The 20,969-nt window shown below is 38.0% G+C and overlaps 1 protein-coding gene and 1 pseudogene across 2 annotated transcripts in view; one reads left to right on the top strand and one right to left on the bottom strand.

Moving 5' to 3' along the window:
- Positions 1-20,969, bottom strand: part of SPEN (spen family transcriptional repressor) — a 91,893-nt gene that overhangs the window by 54,073 nt on the left and 16,851 nt on the right. For both annotated transcript variants that reach the window (XM_075550947.1, XM_075550948.1), the window contains exons 2-3: positions 11,507-11,827; positions 7,504-7,980 (exon numbers count right to left, since the gene is read on the bottom strand). In XM_075550947.1, the coding sequence (XP_075407062.1) occupies positions 7,504-7,980; positions 11,507-11,827 (798 nt within the window). The remainder of the gene's footprint in view (positions 1-7,503; positions 7,981-11,506; positions 11,828-20,969) is intronic.
- Positions 19,675-20,092, top strand: LOC142433308 (large ribosomal subunit protein eL28 pseudogene; annotated as a pseudogene).

Below are 20,969 nucleotides of genomic sequence, written 5' to 3'. Positions count from 1 at the left end.
CTCACACCTGCACTAAGATGCTTCCACCATCAATGGATCCATGAGACTTTCCAGCCACTGGCCTGTGTTCTTCCTGCACTCAGCATCATTGCATGGCTGCGTGAGTCTAAAGGGGAATTTATGGACTAGTACTGACATATGGGGTAAGATCGGACTTAGGGACTTGATCTGGACTGGGCTGGATGTTTTCTTAATGTACAATTGCTCTTTGATATACTCTTCTCTGGATTTCTGTAGTCAACTCAACTAACACAGTGCCAGAGACCGTGTTTTGGCAGTCTGACAAAGCCACTTTTCAAAATAATGCTTTTAAATGCATCAAAATAAATACATGGAAATTTTAAAAGAACAAAATATTGAAATAATTATTAAAATATATTTCAATTCTTATAATACATTAACATATTTCTTTATCAACATTAAAGCACAAGACTTTACATTGGATCTAATAACTATCATAATTCAAAGTGATACACATAAACTCAATTTGGAGAAATCTGCGAATTGTGTTAACATTAAAACAATGTGGGCTTAGACTGGTGAGAAAGTCACACATGCTGTTAATAGGACTGTAGGTCGTTGCATGGTTTTATAATGGAAGTTAATGTTTAATTTCCCTTACAGGTTAGTGAAAAGATGTAATTGTTCATCCCATCTGAGTTCAAGGACCCTCTGAGCCAATCCAATGATGGCTGGGATCAGAGTGAATAACTGAAAAACAAAGCTCCGTCAAAAATATCTGAAGGTGCATCAGAAGAGCCTATGAGCTAACTTTAACAAAGACTGCGATTTTCCTTAGCTGCATATTAAAATAAATAAATACATCGTGACAAAAGAATTAGGGAAGTATGTTCAACTTTAATGAAGCAATTTTAAAACATGTTTTTGTGGGAGTTTCATATTTTAACTTTTCTGTTGAAAGGAAAAGTGATTCACTAAGTGGTCATGACAAAAAGGAACAAAATATTAGAGCAGTACAGGGGACAACCGTGAAAATTTTGGGCTCTGAAGCCCTAATTCTCACCTGTTAAAAACTGTGAAGAGTTTTACAGAATTAGGAGGTGTCATATATAAGGATCCCCCAACTAAACTACTATTAATTCAATGTGTACTCTGAAATTGGTAGAAATCTGTTCACTAAAACTCTCAACAATTAAGGGGAATGGTGGATGATTAATTTTCTAGTCATTCATCCACAGCCAGTAGACACTAGTTTCTGTAACTAAAACGGCTGTTTTGCTCATTATAAAAATGTTAATATTAATTTTTTTAAATAATTTTATTGGAGGCTTGTACAACTCTTACCACAATCCATACATACATCCATTGTGTCAAGCACATTTGTACATTTGTTGTCATCATCATTCTCAAAACATTTGCTTTCTACTTGAGCCCTTGGTATCAGCTTCTCATTTTGCCTCCTCCCTCCCCACTCCCCGCTCCCCCTTGAACCCTTGATAATTTATAAATTATTATTATTTTGGTTAATTTTAATTTAAAAGAACTTTTAGGAATGCAACAGCTGCGCAATTGTAAAGTTTCCATTAGCCCCCAGTATATCTTATTTCTTCCAAAAGGAAACTGAACATTTACCTGTATTTACAGACCATCTCAAAATATAGGTCAATATAATTACAAAAGGAAAGCACTATTAAAAGGAAGTCTAATCTAAGTCCAGGATAATAAATACGCTTTGAAAATCAGAGAACCTTATTTTTGTGAACTTGGGTCGATCACACATTAAGAACCAATTCTTTTAGCTATCTACATCAATTTTGTTTTATCCTAGATTTCAAATATTTATTGAACGTGTAACCAAAAAGGGTAATATACTAGAAATGTAATATGCACAAAAAAAGATCTGGTCCTGTACTTACAGGACACCCTCAAAAGGTATACCATTCAGTCACATTGCCAGAAAGTGCATTCTATTTTTCATAATTCATAAATCAGGACAACCTGATTCTTAATGAAACACATCTCAAGTTCGGCACTCTCACAAGCCTAATTTTTCTTCTCCAAATTACTAAAATAGCCCTGATCCAATCTTTCCTATTCTAACTCACTAGCTGTATTTGTACAGCACAGATCTTAACAAACTATGTCCCTCCTCCAAATCTTTATATAAAGCCAAAGTCTATCGCATGGTTAAGTCATTCCAAAGTATTTGCTGTTTCCAAAACATTCTTCCAGCCATTTGTATCTCTTCAGGATACTGCTTCTGCCAACACCAGCTAGGGATACCTGGTCTAAGACTTATCTCTTCTTGTTAAAATAGTACATATCCTTCAGGCCCAACCAAATGCCACTTTCCAAATCCACTCAGTACTCAAAGGAATTCTCTTTGGTTGCCTACTGCTCTTTTTGAGTGTAGACATAAAAATGGCCATTACATAAAAGTTCTCACTTCAGAGAGACTAGACGGGATCACTATAGCCTAATGGATGAGGTTCGTGTAATCCATCCTAAAAGCAGTCTATAAATAGGGTACTAAATCTGATAGTCTTGAAAAACTAACTATGAAACACCTATACCCTAAGCAAACATACTTAGGTTTTCTAAAGACAACTAGCATTTTAACAGGAGACATATGAAAGGAGAAAACCATCAAGAGCAAATCAGCCCAGGAAAAATGTTGCCTAACTCTGTAGATTTCAGAATCTTTCTCCCTACTGTGCAAATGAGAAGCGGTTAACTTAAAAAGAACCCAACTCTGGCCTTTTAGGTAGAATTCCAAGTTTTTAACCATTGGTAATAATTTAAATTTAAAACATAACATGACAAATTAAGCTTGTCTGCTGGTCAGACTTGGCCCTGCAAGAATTCGGGTGGTAGGCATCCTTTGGTGTTTACAGCTCAATCTAGCGCCTCCCGCCACTTGTTATGGCAGTCATTATGAGCCCGCTGATCACCAACTTTCATTATAAGCTCATCTTTCATGAATATTTCCTAAGTGCACCCTGGACTCCTGCAAGTTATCTTTCTGATTCTAAATAAATATCTGAAAGTAAATAATAACTTTTCCCCCTCAATTAGATGAACAGGGATTAGGTCCAACAAATTCCTCTGGATTCAAACTTTTGACCACTCAATCCCAAGTCACTATTAACTTCCACCAAAATATATGATGCCACTCTCAAGGCATTGTTTCTCCCTAACCTTAACACCTCCTCAGTAGACCAGCTTCTCATTAAGTTTTGATCCACTTATTAGAGATCCAGGAGAGAAAGAGAGAAAAATGTAGAATAAAACACAAAATCCAAACAGAGTCCAGGCTTGCTGTTTGGAAAGAGATTGGTGGTATCTCTAAGATTACGGACTGTAGTTGCCTTTCAGGTCTAGGACTGAACTCACCCCCAAGGTAGAATAATCAACCATTGAAACTCAAAAGGGCAAGCAAAATTTACCCAAGGACCAAGTGTAGAGGGTCAGGGAAGAAGGAAGACTGGAAGCAACCAACAATGGGGGGCAATGGGGTTAAGTGATGGCACACCGCAAGGGTGGCAGTGCATGAACTCATCATCTTCTCTGTAATTCTCAAGACAAACTCTAAAAACATAAGTTTTGGTGTCAGCAAATGTAGCAGCATCTCTTTAATGACATTATTGTTGTTAGGTGCCACCAAGTCAGTTCTGACTCATAGCCATCCCTGTGTACAAAAAAACTAAGCACTCTTTCTCTCTCTGGTCCTGCACCATCCCTTGTTATGTTTGTGCCCACTGCAGCAGCCACAGTGTCAATTCATCTCAGAGGGTCTTCATCTTTTTCATTCCCCCTCCTCTTTACCAAGCATGATGGGGGGTAGACTTGGGGAAAAGGCTAATACTTGTGTATCTTAGCCAACTCTATGCAATATAAAGCAGGACATATACAGATTGTATAGCCAGTTTATAAAGTCCAAAGGAATCTTATCAGCCACTTATCTACATCAGTAACCAAATGAAATGAAGAGAACTTAAACACTTCTTCCATGTTACAAAACTTAAAAGCTGGAGAAAATCTAATTTTCCTGGCCTCCAATTAAGTACTTGTTTCAATGTTAGTCTACTACATTGAGAATGCTTGAGTTATCAAGATAATATATATAAAGTTTCCATTAATAATTGAACTTCAAAAAGTTAGGGCCCTAAAAAAGGGAGTCACTCAATTATATGATCATTTGTTTTTCTTAATTTGAAGAACACAAAAGTGGTGTGAAAAACACCTTAATGATGTCAAAAATTTGTATCCTATAAATTTAAAACATTTAAGTGCCATCAAGTCAGTCTCAGGGTGACCTATGTACAGCAAAATTAAACACTGCTGGGTTCTGTGCCATCCTCACAATTGTTGTGATGTTTGGGCCAATTGTTGCAGTCATTATTGTCAATCCAACTTACGGAGAGGCCTTCCTGGTTTTCACTGCCCCTCTACTTTACCAAGCATGACAGATATCCTCCCTCCAGGGACGTCTGGGTCTACAGACCAATAAACAACAACCAATTTCAATGGCCAAAGACTATCAACATATAAAGCAGTAAAAATAATAGCTGACAATTATCTAGGGCAATATTTGGTTTTCGGTTTACATGTTATGGGTATCAAACAAAGGTGCCCTGGTGGCACAGAGGGTAAGTGCGTGGTTGCTACTAAAAGGATGGTGGTTTGAAGGTATCAGCTGCTTCCCAGGGGAAAAAAAAACAAGACAGTCGGCTTTCAGGAGGATTATGCTTAGAAACCTTCAGGGCAGTAAGTCACTATGAGTGGGAATTGATTCAGTGAACTTTCTTACATTTTCCTTTTAAACTTCACTATAACTTTATGCCTGCTGTAAAAAATGAGGAAGCTGAGGCCCAGAGCACTTAGTCTGTCCAAGATTATAACAGTGAATTATACCTGCTAATTAAATTTCTGATTTCAAAACCTACTTATCAAATTTCTAAACTAAGTTCCCTGTTGAGATTACCTTCAATTTAGTATTGGAATAAAACTGTTCTACAAGCGGCCATCTAGCTCAGAAGCAAAAAAGCCCACATGGAAGAAGCACACCGGCCAGTGCGATCACGAGGTGCCAAGGGATCAGGTATAAGGCATCATGCAAAAAAAAAAAACAAACATGTGTGTATGTATATATATGTGTGTATGTATGTATGTGCATGTGTGTAAATGTATATATATGTGTGTGTGTGTATATATATATATATATATATATATATATATACCATATTAAATGAAGGGGGAAGTGCAGAATGGAGACCCAAGGCCCAAGTGTCGGCCAATGGAGATCCCCACATAGAGGGGTTTAGGAGAGGAGATGGGTTAATTAGGATGCGAGGTAGTACCGATGAAGAACACAGCTTTCCCCCAGATCCAGGATGCTTCCTTCCCCCCAACTACCATGATCCGAATTCTACCTTGCAGGGCTGGATAGGACAGAGGCTGTACACTGGTACATATGAGGGCTGAAGGTACAGGGAATCCAGGGTGGATGATACCTTCAGGACCAAGGGTGTGAGGGACGATGCTGGGAGAGTGGAGGGTGAGTGGGTTGGAAAGGGGGAACTGATTACAAGGATCCACATGTGACCTCTTCCCTGGGAGAGGGACAGCAGAGAAGGGGGAAGGGAGACTCCGGATAGGGCAAGATATGACAAATAACGATGTATAAATTACCAAGGGCATATGAGGGAGGGGGGACTGGGGAGGGAGGGGAAAAAAAAAAAGAGGACCTGATGCAAGGGGCTTAAGTGGAGAGCAAATGCCTTGAGAATGATTGGGGCAGGGAATGTATGGATGTGCTTTATACAACTGATGTATGTACATGTATGGATGGTGATAAGAGTTGTATGAGTCCCTAATAAAATGTAAAAGAAGAAAAGAGGAGAAAAAAATGATTAGGGCAAAGACTGTACAGATGTGCTTTATACAATTGATGTATGTATATGTATGAACTGTGATAAGAGTTGTATGAGCCCCTAATAAATTGTTAAAAATAAAAAAAAAGAATTATCAACTAGGGTGGGAAGAGTGAGGGAAAAAATGAGGAGCCGATACCAAGGGCTCAAGTAGAAAGAAAATGTTTTGAGAATGATGATGGCAACAAATGTACAAACATGCCTGACACAATGGATGGATGGATAGTGATAAGAGATATGAGTCCCCAATAAAATGATTTTTTTAAAAAATTATCAACTAACAAAGTAAGTTTACTCAGCCTTAATGAATAGTCAAGTTACAACTTGCATTTATTGAAAGGTGTTCTACTTGTATGTTCATAAGTTAATTTTAGTCATTTATAATAATTGAATCAACAGGGGAGGAGACGAGTCAGTCAGGCTGTGATGTAGCAACAATGAAAAATACAACTTTCCTCTAGTTCCTAAATGCTTCCTACTCCCCCACTATCATGATCTGAATTCTCCCTTGTAAATCCGGCTAGACCAGAGGATGTACACTGGTGTAGAGAGGAACTGGAAACACAAGGAATCCAGCGCAGGTGATCCCTTCAGGACCAGTGGTGTGAGTGGCAATACTGGGAGCGTAGAGGGAAGGTGGGTTGGAAAGGGGGAACCGATTACATGGATCTACATGTGACCTCCTCTCTGGGGGACGGACAAAAGAAAAGGGGGTAAAGGAAGATGTCAGACAGAGCAAGATATGACAAAAATAATTTATAAATTATCAAGGGTTCATGAGGGAGCGGGGAGAGGGGAGGAAGGGAAAAATGAGGACCTGATGCCAGGGGCTTAAGTGGAGAACAAATGTTTTGAGAATGATGAGGGCAATGAATGTACAAATGTGCTTTATACAATCGATGTATATATGGATTGTGATAAGAGTTGTATGAGCCCCTAATAAAACGACTAAATAAATAAATAATTGAGTTGACAAGCTGCTTCACCATACATTTTTTAACCAAATAGCCTTAACAAATCTTTTAACAAAAATAAACTGGTATTGTACAGTTAAGAAATTAGAAGCTCAACCCAGGATTGATGACGCTACAGATTTCAGCAAGTAGAGTAAGGGCTTCAGGGGAGGGAAGGGGGTACATTGAAGGGGAGGGGAGTAGGGTGGAGTTTAAAAGGGAGATGATGTCAAGGAGTCCAGGAAGAAAAAGAATGTTTGGAAACTGATTTTGGTAGCAATTATACAATTCTGCTTGATACGAATGTACTATGGAATGATGAATTAACTCCAAATTAATAATAAAATTTTTTAAAAGAAATTAAAAACTCAATGTTACTGGAAGTTACCATTTCATATCACCCAAGTTGCCACTTATCTTACATTTCAGCAATTTAATTTTAATATTGAAGAAATATTTTCAAATCACTAAGATTCTAGCACTTCACAAAGTATTTAATTCAATGACCACATGCTAATAATCAAAATTGTTTTACTTGTTAAGGTTTGCTTTCTTTTAGAGTATATTACTATGCTACAAAACTCTGCCCTTTACCAACTTATTTTTTTTGAAACATGTTTTACTTAGCAATTTGAAATAATAAAAGTATTACATACCTGTCACTGCTGGTACTGCTGCTGCTGCTGATTGAATCACTACTGGACGATCTACTCCTAGAGCCGCTGCCGCTAGGGGACCTTGTGGGTCTAGATGCTTGGCTAGCCAGTCTCTGAGGAGACTGGTTCCTAGATTGGGATGAATGTGGTGACCGACTCCTGCTGTGCTGGTAATTCCGGTCTGGCCTTCTGCCTCGTACCTCCCGGGTAATTTCGTCCCTGTAGAGATCCCTGTGTACCACACTGGGCAGTGTAAACTGCTCCCGAGCCCTAGGTTCATATCGGGGGTCATGAGCTTCAAATCGGTTTGGACTTCGACTCCGAGATGTATAATAGAGCCCATGTTGTAAAGTCCGTTCTCGAGGATCTCTATAATAATCCTGATCGTAATGTCTTGTCCGATCAAATCCTCCCGTCCCCCGTTCATGGTGTCCATAGGCACTATGTTCATAAGCACGCTCCCTGTTATCTGAAGCCCTGCATTTAGGAGGGGGGAAAAATATTTAATCCATCAGAGAGGGGCGAGCAAAACTAAAAGCAAGTCATGCAAACATTCACTTTAGCAGTGTCTCTGTCTTGGCCTTTGCCATTGGTCATTTTCTAACAGTATTAACCTACAAACACTAACAAGCTTAACATTTTATATACCTTCAAAATTCATTTTCACAGCTGAGCAATCACTGTTTTCATTGTACACTGAGCTTTCAGGACTGGCATTCCTCAGGTCAATCTGTCTTTAGGATTTTCTGAATGTACAAAGAAATAAGACGAGGGGGTACCCCCAAAAAAGAATGTGATGTGAGGGGGATAATGCACTTGGAGTTTGTTCCACAGGGTCAGACTGTTAATCAAGCTTTCAATTCAGAGGTTCTGAAAAGAGAGCCTAACAGTGTGCGACAAAAAAAAGCCTGGTTTGTAGCACAAGGGGAACTGGTTTTGCCACCACCACAATACACCTGCTCACGCAGCTATCTCGGGCGCCAGTTTTTGGCAAAAAACAGGATGCCTCTCTTGCCCCACGCACCTTACTCACCTGACCTTGCTCCGTATGACTTTTTTGTTTCTTCAAATAAAGAGGGACATGAAAGGACAGCAATTTGATGACATAGAAGAGGGGAAAAAACATGAGGGAGGTGCTGTCGTCATCCAAACAGATGAGTTTAAAAAGTGTTTTTAAGAATGGAATCGTAGACTTGACAAATGCCTTAAGTGTAATGGAGAGTGTTTTGAAGGTGATAAGGTTGTTTTGTAAAAAAAAAAAAAAAAAATCAAATCCATAGCTTTGAGAAAAATTCCAGATTTTTTGGGTACCCCCTCGTATATAAGCCATCTCCTTTTCATTGTAAGTTTAATCAAATGAGACTTATTTTAATATGAAAACCTCTATACTTTCATCTGATTAATATATACATGTTTATTTACTTTGCAGATTTATTTGCAGCAAACTTTGCACACACTGTAACACAAGAGCTCTACTGTAATGCATGTTCCAGCAGTGGAATGGCACTTTTACGGAAGTTCATATAACTTTTTCTCATTGTTTTATTATTTCCTGAATAATAGTAAAAGTTACTAGACTACATAAATTGTTGTGCCCTATCTCATTTAATAATAAAAATGAAATTAAAAAGAAATCACCTAAGGTTTCAAGATAATGTAGTCATCATATACTAGTATGTCAATTCAATTAAAAAGTAAAAGTTCATTTCCTTATAATTTTAAAAATAAAATATTCATTCCAAACTCAATGTATGTTTATGTATATAATGTTTATAAGAAATACAGTCTCTTAGCTTCTAGTGAGCCTCAAATTGCCTATGATGAAATTAAAGTAGGCAATATTGGAAGTTGTTAACATACTCTAAGGCTGCTGTTAGTAATGGCTTGAATTTTAGAATATCAAATATACGAACATTTGTCAAGCTATAGGTACAAATACTGCTGCATGTACAGATACATGCGTGATTGTGTTAACATTTAAAACTATATAATTTTAAGTCTAACATTCTCTTATCTTTACAGAGAGCTAGAGTTTAACTTCCAAATTCCCAAAAGACCATTTCACTTGAATTTTCCTTTAGCCTCACCTCTTGAACTATCTTCTATACAAAAAGAGAGAGGGAGAGAGAGAGAGAGACACCATGGAAACTAAATTAAAATCCCTCCAGTAAAGAAAGTCTGGCAAAAATTGTACCACTAATAATGTAACTCTTAATTTTAATATACATCTCGGTACAAAAATCTCTATTTTCACCCCAGTTTATTTAGTAGCAAGCATATCTTTTGTAGGTTGTTTTTGCTGCTGCTGTAAAAAATAATTGATGAGGCAAAAAAAAAGTCAACTATCTTCCCTACTTACATTGCATTGATTGACTTTCTCCATTTTTATTAGCTACAATTCTGGAAATGGGATAGAGATTTCAATGCCTAACAAACGAGAGGGTTTGCTTTCAGATAAAATTTCATAAATCATTAATGTAGCACACTACCAAATGTTAATCAGTGAAAGCTTCTGGTGTCTTAATAACAGGAGCAATAGGCAATAGTTCTAGAATTACTGTTATAGCTGGTATTCTATAAACATGAAAGATTCTTATCCACTAAGAAGACAAAGAAGACAGGCAGCACAAGAGCTAGCAGAACTGAAATCTAATGGCTAGTCTTTGAATCATCTATTAGTACACTAAATACTTCTAGAGTTAGTGAGAAAAAGAGAAAGTGTGACGTGGGTTAGGATAGGGGCTAATATACACAGGTCAGGACATACCAACCTTTTCCAAGTGTGGAACACGACCTATAATCCCAATTAAATCTAGGGAGAGAATTGTGAACATAACTTCCCCAATTTTGGCCCCTCTTATGGGGGTAATCCACCTTCTTAATGGGCAAGGGTGTCAAATGATATTTAGTTGAACCACCAGGAAAAAAAAAAATCTTAGTGACCAGACAAAATAATTCCACTGGAAGGAGTCCCAGCCAAACTGTAACTCTCAAACCCCCAGACTTCTTTCTTGAGATAGTAGGCAGTTATAATTTGATCCACATTTTAAAATTTCCAATCCTTAAGTATGAATCAGGCAGCTGGCAGAAATATCCTCTGGAATTCCAACCAAGAGTGTGCAGCTGCTTGCCAACAGTTCACCTTTGTAGCCATCCAGCCAAGTCAATTTTGATTGCTGTATCCACATTGATCCTCACCATGTGTTCAAACTAAAGTACCTTTAACTGGACAGCAACTGCTTAAGAAACAAGAGTAATCCTCTTTCCCTGGACTAATAGTCTTGGTTGCAAACATCCCATACATTCCAACAATTAGAAAGAATGGCTATATTCCAGGGTTTAGGAGTGTCCATCATCTCAATTTCTCCCCATTCCATCAAGAAGTATAATTCCAACACAGAAATTATGTAGATCCAAAATGGAAACACTAAGCATTGTCTTCCCGCTTCTTCATTCACGTACACATTTCCAGGTTTAAGTATTGTTTGTAGAATCCAAGCGGTTGAATTGTTATCATCTGCTAGATTTTTTTGTGTGTGAAAATCCATTTTATTTGTAAACATTAGGTGGTGAAAACTGAGAAGTAGATATCTGTAGGCTCTAATATTCCGAAAATATTCCATATAGCATGACCACAAAAGCTGCAGCCACAAATATCCAACTGGTAGAAAGGATATATCCAAGGAAGGCCTGAACATGATCCAAGAGAAGGAATCATTAATGCTAGAAGACTGGTAACTCCAAAACTGATGCTTCCATGGGAAATCTTCTACCATTTTATATCTCAAGAGTAGACATCCAACCAGCTGCAGGAAATATATCCTCTACGATTCCGTAAGATACCACCAGCCAGTAGGACAGAAATCACTTCTGTTTCCAACCCAAATTAGGAAACATTCAGAATGCCCAAAATGTTAAATCCATCTGGGGCCCCTAATTATGAGTTTCTGTTTCTCACCAAATCAAATACCATATACCTGCCTACAGAAACCTTGGAACTTACCCATCAAGTCTCCGCTCATAACGTCCTTCTCGTGCATGAAGTGATGGTGGCGGGCCATAAGCAGGCCCTCCACCACCTCCTCTGAACCCAGAAACCTCTCTACTACGAGATGCTATGGTAACTGTATCATCCAGTCCCCGAGCAGCACTCGGAATGGTGCCTGGTTCATTATAATCCGTGCGTAGGTCTCTATCTCCCATTTTATTGATGGAGTTGTGAGCTTTCTGTGCACTTTTGATGTCCACAAAATCCACAAAGGCGGCCACTCCTCCTTCAGAGCCCCTCTTTGGGAGAATTTTGACGCTTTCCACTCGGCCATATCTGGAAAAAATAAGATCATTGTTATTGCTGCATTTCAGTAATTTTGCAATATAAGTTTTTTTAAAAATATTTTTTAGACAATTTACATCTTGTATGTGTGTGGGTGGGTTTACAAAGCTACTTCAATCTGGTTTTCTTTTACACTCATAATGTTTTCTCTTAGTGCAGATGTTTTATCCACATTATATTTCTCTCATTTCTGAAATATTAACTAAGCTACACTTAATCTTTCCAGAACACTTAGCTAAAATGAAACTCTCAAAAGTTGTCTCTTCAAATAGTTTTTTTAAAGTTGTAGAATTTTTACATGCCAAAAGATGTTGACTCAAAGTAAATAATTATTAAAATAAAAACTGTAATAAGTAGAGATTTCATAACAATTGATTATGAAAATGATCTTCCTGAATGCATGTAGGATTATATTTCAAACACTCCTCACTCAAAGAAACATTAATTCAAATACTCTGTGTGTTCTTTTGCAAATGACAGTAAACATTTTCTAATTTTTTGCTACTTTATTTTCCATGGGTTTGAAATAAAACAGCTAAAATTTATAACTTAAATAGAATTAATTTTTTAAATATATGTAGAATTAACTTTCCTAATTAATAAGTTGAGATAGCATTTTTGTTTTGTTTTGTTTTATTTGGCATTTTAGAAAGGTAGGTCCAAGCACTTTTACATAAAACGTTCTTATTTACTGATCATCTAAAAGCACAATTTTACAGTTTCCCTTAATAAGCTGACAGCATGTATGGATTGCCCAATAATTTTTAAAAAAAGCTGACATTAGAAAGAAATTTTCTGCTTATATCTTATGAGTTATGATTCTTTAGGAAAACATAATCTTAAAATTCAGTTTTATATAGTGCAAACTAAATGATCTCTTTAATTTATAAATAAAACTTCTAGAAATTAAAATAGTGCTTTTTACATGAACATAAAAATATCTTCTAATGTATCTGATAAAGAACTTATAACTAGAACCTATCAAGGAACTCCTCTAACTCCCACAACGATCTAGCCCCCTACCCCCACTCCCCAGAGGACACAAACAACAGAAATGTGGGTGAAGGGAGACAGGATGGTGTAAGATATGAAAATAATAACCATTTATCAAGAGGTCATGAGGGTGGGAGGTTGGGGGAGGGAGGAAAAGAGAGGAGCTGATACCAAGGGCTCAAGTAGAAAGATGTTTTGAAAATGATGATGGCAACAAATGTACAAATGTGCTTGATACAATTGATGTATGGACTATTTCAGAGTTGTAACAGCCCCCAATAAAATGATTTATATAAAAAAAGAACTATAACTCAATTCATTTTTAAAATAATTTTTATATTTCATATACATTTTACCAAAGAAGATACACACATAGCAAGTGAGCATTTAAGAATGGCCTGTGTAACAACAGAAAACGTATTAGGAAGTTGGAGCTCTAGTGACACAGTAGTTAAATACCTGCTAACCCCAAAGCCAGAGGTTCAAGTCCACTAGTCACTCCATGTGATAAAGATGTAGCAGTCTACATTCAAATGGAAGTAAGCTTGAGTTGACTGCTAGCCTTCTCTTCATGCTTATTGTCCTCTCTCTGGAGCATTCTTCCCCCCAGATATATATAATTTGCTTCATCAATTCTCTTAAAAGGAGGCTTCCCATGACTCCTGTCCTCTAAAATACTATGTACACCTACTTACACACAAAGCTCTCTTTTCTCCTTTTATCCTACACTTTCATTTTTCAAAATACCATTTATCTCTGCCTGACTTACTTTGTCTGTCTCCCCCCTCACTAAAACGTAAAGACGGAAATTCATTGTCTTGTTCACTGCTGTACCCCCCTAGTGCCTTAAAGAACTAGGGCACTAGTTAACCTGGCACTTAAAAGACACTCACATATTTGCTGTATAAACAGGTATTGTGACCATCACAAGACAGTTAATTACTGGATGTAATTCACTTAGTGGATTACTTTGAGTAAGTGAATAGTCCAAATTCACACCACCATACCTGGCATAATAAATCAATAAGTCACAGCCAATTCAATCTAAGAAAAGCTTAATGGCTTTGTTAGTGAAAAGTAGTTCATAAACTACATTATAAACTTGATGCATGAACTTAAATGTATGTACCTTTAGGATGCCGGGTCATTTTACTTTATGCTACTGTACCCCCTCCATAAATATTGACAGCTACAAATTGATGCTAAACAAATTCTAAATATAGTTTTTGGAACACAGTAAAATTAGTTCTAAACTAGAAGAGTATAAGAATTTGATCAATGTTGACTTAGGCAAACTGAAGCTGTGAAATATTACCCAACAAAATTCTCTCAATTTTATTCTTATTCCACCCTTTCAGATGCCCAGTAGCCTGGAATCATTCCTAACACATTTTTCTCACCAAGGCCTGTGCTTCCCAAATTCTCCAAGCCTTTGCAACAACGTTTATCCTCAGTCTCAAAGGCCTGCTACAAGTCAAAGAAATCACGACAGGTACACTAAGGAAATAAAACAATTAAGACATACTGTTCAATAAGCATTTGCAATCTAATCAAAGATAAATATTTAAACCAATAATGGTGGCATGTGAAAATGCTGTGTATAAAATGCTGGGGGTACTAAAATTCATGTAGGGACAAAGATTAATTAGGAATCTTGGCTGTTGTTATTGTTATAGAGCAATTGGATCCCACTCATAGCAACCTTATGCAAGTTAATGCTAAACATTTAAATTTAAATATCCACTTTCTATACATGGAAACCAAGTATATAAATCAGTTAGTACTCATAAGGCTTTGACCACATAAAAATAAATACATTAACCGAGTTGAATAAAGTGAATTCAGTGTTTTATGTGAAAAAGCATCTTAAAATATGCCAATAAATATGTCTATGTGTATACAAAATTACATTTTGTGTATGTGTACACACACAAACACATACATATAAAGCTTCCTTAATCAGGTCACAACCTCGGTACAAATGAAAAGAAGTTTCCTTGAGTAAAGGGAGATGTTGGACAGGGAAAGATATGACAAAATAATAATTTATAAATTATCAAGGGTTCATGATGTAGCGGGGAATGGGGAAGGAAGGGGAAAAATGAGGAGCTGATGCCAGGGGCTTAAGAGGAGAGCAAATGTTTTGAGAATGATGAGGGCAATGAATGTACAGATGTGCTTTACACAATTGATGGATGTATGAATTGTAAGAGTGGTAAGAGTTGTATGAGCCCCTAATAAAATGATTTAAAAAGAAGTTTCCTTGAAAGTGTAGCCTACTCTTAATTTTAGTCATCACTGTGGGGAATTGAACTTGCTTATTTCTGGTTCAGATCCTGCCTCAACTCACCAACTCTGTGAGCTATCAACAGCCTACCATATTGCCTGTTGACCATCTCTGCTTCCACCAACCAGTGGTCTGTCTGCTTCTTGATTCAGCTTTCTGCTTCTCGGTTGCTTAGCCTTGGCAGCTATAAAAGTCAGAAAAGTCTCCAGCATAACATCTGACCCATGGACTTGGACTGAACTGGACTTACCTGCTTCTGTAACTGTAAGCCACTTCCTTGATATAAATATCTTTAAAGACACACATAAATATCCCTGGTTTTGCTTCTCCAAAGAACCCAGCTAACACAGCCACCCATTTTGTGGTATTTGTTATAGCAGCACTAGATAAATGATTAGACAGAAATTGAGCTTGATTGCTACAAATGCTACAGAAAACCCAATACGTTAATCTTTGAAACACAATAAATAAAAACAGAATACTGTATCAATCTCATCAAAAATTCTCATTATCACGAACATGACACTAAATTGAGCAATGTACATTTTATTCACCTCAATAATCCAGAGAGAAAAAATTATCAAGCAATTTCGAGTTTTCTGAAATGTATGATCTCCTTATATATGAGAGTTTACATAAAAGAAGTCCTGGTGGCACTGTCAGGTGAATGTTGTACTACTAACCCCAAGGTCAGCAGGTTAAATACACCAGCTGCACCTCAGGAAAAGATGAGGCTGTCTGCTCCAGGAAACACTTCAGCCTTGATAACTCTATATGGGGTCACTATAAGTTTAAGTTGACTTGATAGAAGTGGATAAGCAACAAAATCCTACTGCATTATAAGGCTGAAAGCCAGCAGGTGAAGGGAGATGCCGGACAGGGCAAGATATGACAAAATAATAATTTATAAATTATCAAGGGCTCCTGAGGGAGGGAGGAGCGGGGAGAGAGGGGGAAAAAATAGGACCTGATGCCAAGGGCTTAGGTGGAGAGCAAATGCTTTGAAAATGATGAGGGCAAAGAATGTACAGATGTGCTTTATACAATTGATGTATGTATGGATTGTCATGAGTTGTATGAGTCCCTAATAAAATGTTTTGTAAAAAAGGCAAAAAATAAATAAAATATTTTTTAAAAATTTTAAAGGCTTAAAATGAATGGCAGTGGATTTAGTATTTATGGGAAAGTTGTTTTTGCTAGGTCTGGGTTTTCCAACGGGCTCATGGACCTCTAGTTCTTTGAACTTGAGCCAATGGCCTTGTCATATTGCCTGCTGATCCCAGAATCCATAAGTGACCTGCCATCTAACCTGCCAACCTTGGATTCACAGTCTGCAGCCACCAGCCTTTGGTGCTACTGCTGAACTTAGGTTCATGAGCCCCAGAGTTACATGAGTCAGAAGTTTCCAGCTAAACATCTGAACCATGGAATCAAAGCTACACTTGCCACTTGCCCATGTCTACAACTGTATGAGCCATTTTCTTGATATAAATTTAAATCGCTCTCTCTCCTCACTTTCTACACACACACACACACACACACACACACACACACACACACACTCCCCCTCCCTCTCCACCCCAGCCAGGAGGTTTGCTTCTCTAGAACAGCGGTTCTCAACCTGTGGATCCCAACCCCTTTGGAGGTCGAGCGATCCTTTTTCACAGGGGTTGCCCGATTCATAGCTGTAGCAAAATTACAGTTATGAAGTAGTAATGAAAATAATTTTATGTTTGGGGGGGGGGTCACCACACATGAGGAGCTGTATTAAAGGGTCGCGGCATTAGGAAGGTAGAGAACCACTGTTCTAGAGAAAACATACCTTTGCTACAATTGAAGGAAGGGTTAGAGTAATAAAATTATCAGCCTGTATAAAAAGGCATGCAATTAAACCTATCCACATACCCACTCAAAACTCACTATCTCTCATTTCAAAGACTACATACTTTATCAAACTACCAATAGCTTTGTGTATCTCTTATTTTTCCATCCTTCCATCCCATCACCATCAAGTTGTTCTTATTCAAAAGGAAATACCTGAATGCTTGAACTGTGAAATGGTATGACATCTGGCTTAACTCCTAACAAAATGGCTTGGGGGAAAAGGAAATAGCTGTAAACAAAATGTGGTACATACATGCAGCAATAGCATACTTAACACCCATTCATAATAATGAAGGGGCCCTGATGACGTGGTCAAGTGTGAGCAGAAGGACCTGTCAGGAGAAAGACATGGCTGCTTTCTACTCCCATCAGGAGTTCCAGTCTCAGAAACTCAGAGAGCCAGCTTCTCCCTGCCAATCGCAGTGGGCAGTAAAGAATGAGGCCTTAAAACACAACATGGATGAACCTGGAGTGAAATTAATTATAAATGAAAAAACATTGCATGATCTCTTTTATAATTAGAAAATACACAGCCCATACTCATTGGTGGTTACTAGAGACTGGGAAGCACTCTTGAGATACCAGACCCCAATTTTTGGTGATAAGTAGGTTAGCGTTGAATGTGGGTGAAGAAATCTACACAGCTTAAAGAAGGGAAATGAAGTCATTAAAATGCACAAAAGAAAAGGCATTTTCGGTAAATAATGTGACCAATATAATTTTGCAACAACTAAAACTATGTAACAATATGCAAATAGGTGGGTATGCATACAAATATATAGGTACAACTGTAAGCACAAATATGTAAGCATACATATCCAAGTATGTAAATGCATGTATCACCACATATACAGGGGCAAGTCAAAAAGTATTGCTACAAGACCATTGGAACAATATAAAAACACGAAGCTCTCATATTTCAACTTCTCTTGTGCCCAGATCTATACTTTCTGAAGGGGCTATTTCTATCGCTCTCTCCTAGAGAAACCTAGAGGAGTAGTAATTACAAGATGGGCTACAATCTGGAAACAGTCAGTAGCTGGACTCCAAAGAAAAAAGACAGGGCCTTTCTCTGTAAGTTAGTCTCCCCGTGGGGGTGGGGGACTCAAGGCCGTTTGGGTGGGTTTTGTTTATTTTTAACTTTTTCCTAAAGATTTCTCATGCTTGCATCTACATACCAAACCAGTAGTCTTCTCTTAAGAGACTCACCTTCCTTTTAAATGTTGAGTTTTGAGAAAAAAAGTCTTAAAGAGTAAAATTAAGAGTTTTAATGGGGTAAAAGAGGTAAAGATTCCCATCAAAAATTCTCATTGGAATTGCTACCTGCATGCAATTGTGGTGAAGGGAAGAAAATTGCTCAGCACCAATTATCCTGGCCTTTTATCACTAATGCAGTTTTCAATAACTGCTTCATAATAATCACCCATGATTGTCCTGTGGCTTTCGTGATAGCGGACTCATTGGTAATTCCAAAACACAGTCACTATAACCATCTAAGACAGCAGTTCTCAACCTGTGGGTCTCAACCCCTCCCTTTGGGGATCGAACGACCCTTTCACAGGGCTCACCTAAGACCACTGGAAAACACATATTCCAATGGTCTTAGGAACTGAGACACCGCTCCTCTACCTCCAGGTAGGTCCGCCCACATACTACTACCTGGTCAGTGTAAAGACTGTTACCCATGCTACACTATGTTTCAAGACAAAATTACATTTATTTGTCATTAGAAATAAATATTTCACAATATCTAATTACATATTGTTTTCATGATGAATCACTATGCTTTAATGATGTTCAATTTGTAACAATGAAAATATACCCTGCATATCATATATGTAAATTATAATTCATAACAGTAGCAAAATAACAGTTATGAAGTAGCAACGAAAATAATTTTATGGTTGGGGGTCCACCACGAGGAATTGTATGAAAGGGTCGTGGCATTAGGAAGGTTGAGAACCACTGCCTTAAGGTAACGTTTTAGCTGCAATAACAAAAGGGTCCATAAAATATAGATATTACCTAGGAATAATGAGCTCCTTTTAAAAATAATCTATGTAAGGTCATGTGGTCAAAAATTACCCTAAAGGGTTCACGAGGGTGGGAGGAGAGGGGAGGAGAAGAGGGAAGAGGAATTGATACCAAGGGCTAATGTATGGATTGTTATAAGAGCTTTAAAAGCCCCTAATAAAATGATTTTTTTTAATTTATAATTACCCTGCAGAAGAGTGGGAGAAGGGATATAGCAGTCAGTGTAAGACATGAAAAAAATCAGTAATTTATAAATTATCAAGGGATCATGGGGGGAAGGGGGATGAGCTGATACCAAGGGCTCAAGTAGAAAGAAAATGTTTTGAAAAGGATGGCAGCAAATGTACAAATGTGTTTGACACAATGGATGAATGTGAAGATTATGATACGAGTTGTACAAGCCCCCAATAAAATGGGGAGGGGGGGAATTAACCTAAAGGGAGTAGGAAAACTAGTGTACTAGAGGAAATGGTACAAACAAAATGAAATGAGAATGATGACACATTGTGAAAAATGTTAACTATCACTGAAAACGTTGTCTAGAAATAGTTAATGGGAACCAAATTGCTGTGTAACTTTCACCTTAAATGCTTTTCATAAAAGGAAATGATCGCTCTTTCCGTCTCCGGCCGCCGCCGCCATGTCGGCGCATCTGCAATGGATGGTCGTGCGGAACTGCTCCAGGTTCCTGATCAAGAGGAACAAGCAGGCGCACGGTACCGAGGCCAATAACTTGAAAGCCCGCACCTCCTTCCGCTACAACGGGCTGATACACCGCAAGACGGTGGGCGTCGAGCCCGCTGCTGACTAAGGGGGTTGTGACGGTCCTGAGTCTGAGGTCAGGCCAGCGGACGCCGGCCACTTCCGACGTGCGGACCACCATTAATTAACAAGAACGCCCGGGCCACGCTCAGGGGCATGGGCACATGATCCGCAAGAACAGCACTGCCCGACCTTCGCCTTCGCGTGGCTGCCAACCGCAGGGCCAGCGCCGTCCTACCAGCCAAAAGCCTGTGATCGTGAAGAGGACGCAGACTGGCCCCACCAAGAGCGCCTGAGCACCCCTCAACCCGAGCAATACAGAGAACTGCCCTCAAAAAAAAAAAAGGAAATTATCAATAAGCATGCATGGAGAGAAAGCAAAAATGAAATGTCCACGCCTTAACAGATAAAGTCTAAAAGATAAACATAAAAGCATGCGTGAGTTACCTATAACAGCAGAGACAAAGTTTGTGATTTTTAGCTAACACTACAGAAAGGTTCAAAATCATTCCTCTTGAACTCTTGATATATCTGAAGAATATTTCAGTTATTTGTTAAAAGCACTGCTAATTCAAAAAAACCTTTAAAAAAGTACTGGTAATTCAATTAATACATTTGTTGAGCTTTTATGTTAAGAAAATATTGCTAGGCAACAGAAAAGTGAGTGAAGGGAGACATCCGACATAAGACCTGACAAAATAATAATAATTTATAAATTATGAAGGCTTCGTGAGGGAGGGGAGGTGGGGAAAAAGAGGAGCTGATGCCAACGAAGGGCTCAAGCAGAAAGAAAATGTTTTGAGAGTGATGATGGCAACATATGTACAAATGTGCTTGACACAATGGATGGATGTAGGATTGTGATAAGAGTTGTACAAGCCCCCAATAAAATGATTAAAAGAAGAAAAAAAAAGAAAATATTGCTTCTGGGGTTCTAGTTCATACACACATGAGTTTATTCCAAACAGGATGTGTTTAAACATGTCTGCAATCAGTGAATGGCTGGAGACAAGTTCTCTCAGTAATAAATATAGTTGTCTCAAGATGTCTTTTAAAAACGGATACTAAAATGGGTTTTACTCAAAGACCTCATCTTTCCATCAAGTCTTTTAAGCAAGATCAAAGCAAATGACAATATTTCGGATCAATTCATAACCAGAAATGTCTTTTGTT

This window comes from Tenrec ecaudatus, chromosome 1 (genome assembly GCF_050624435.1).
Source record: "Tenrec ecaudatus isolate mTenEca1 chromosome 1, mTenEca1.hap1, whole genome shotgun sequence".
In the NCBI taxonomy this organism is placed as follows: Eukaryota; Metazoa; Chordata; class Mammalia; order Afrosoricida; family Tenrecidae; genus Tenrec; species Tenrec ecaudatus.
This window is presented reverse-complemented; position numbering and strand designations above follow the sequence as displayed.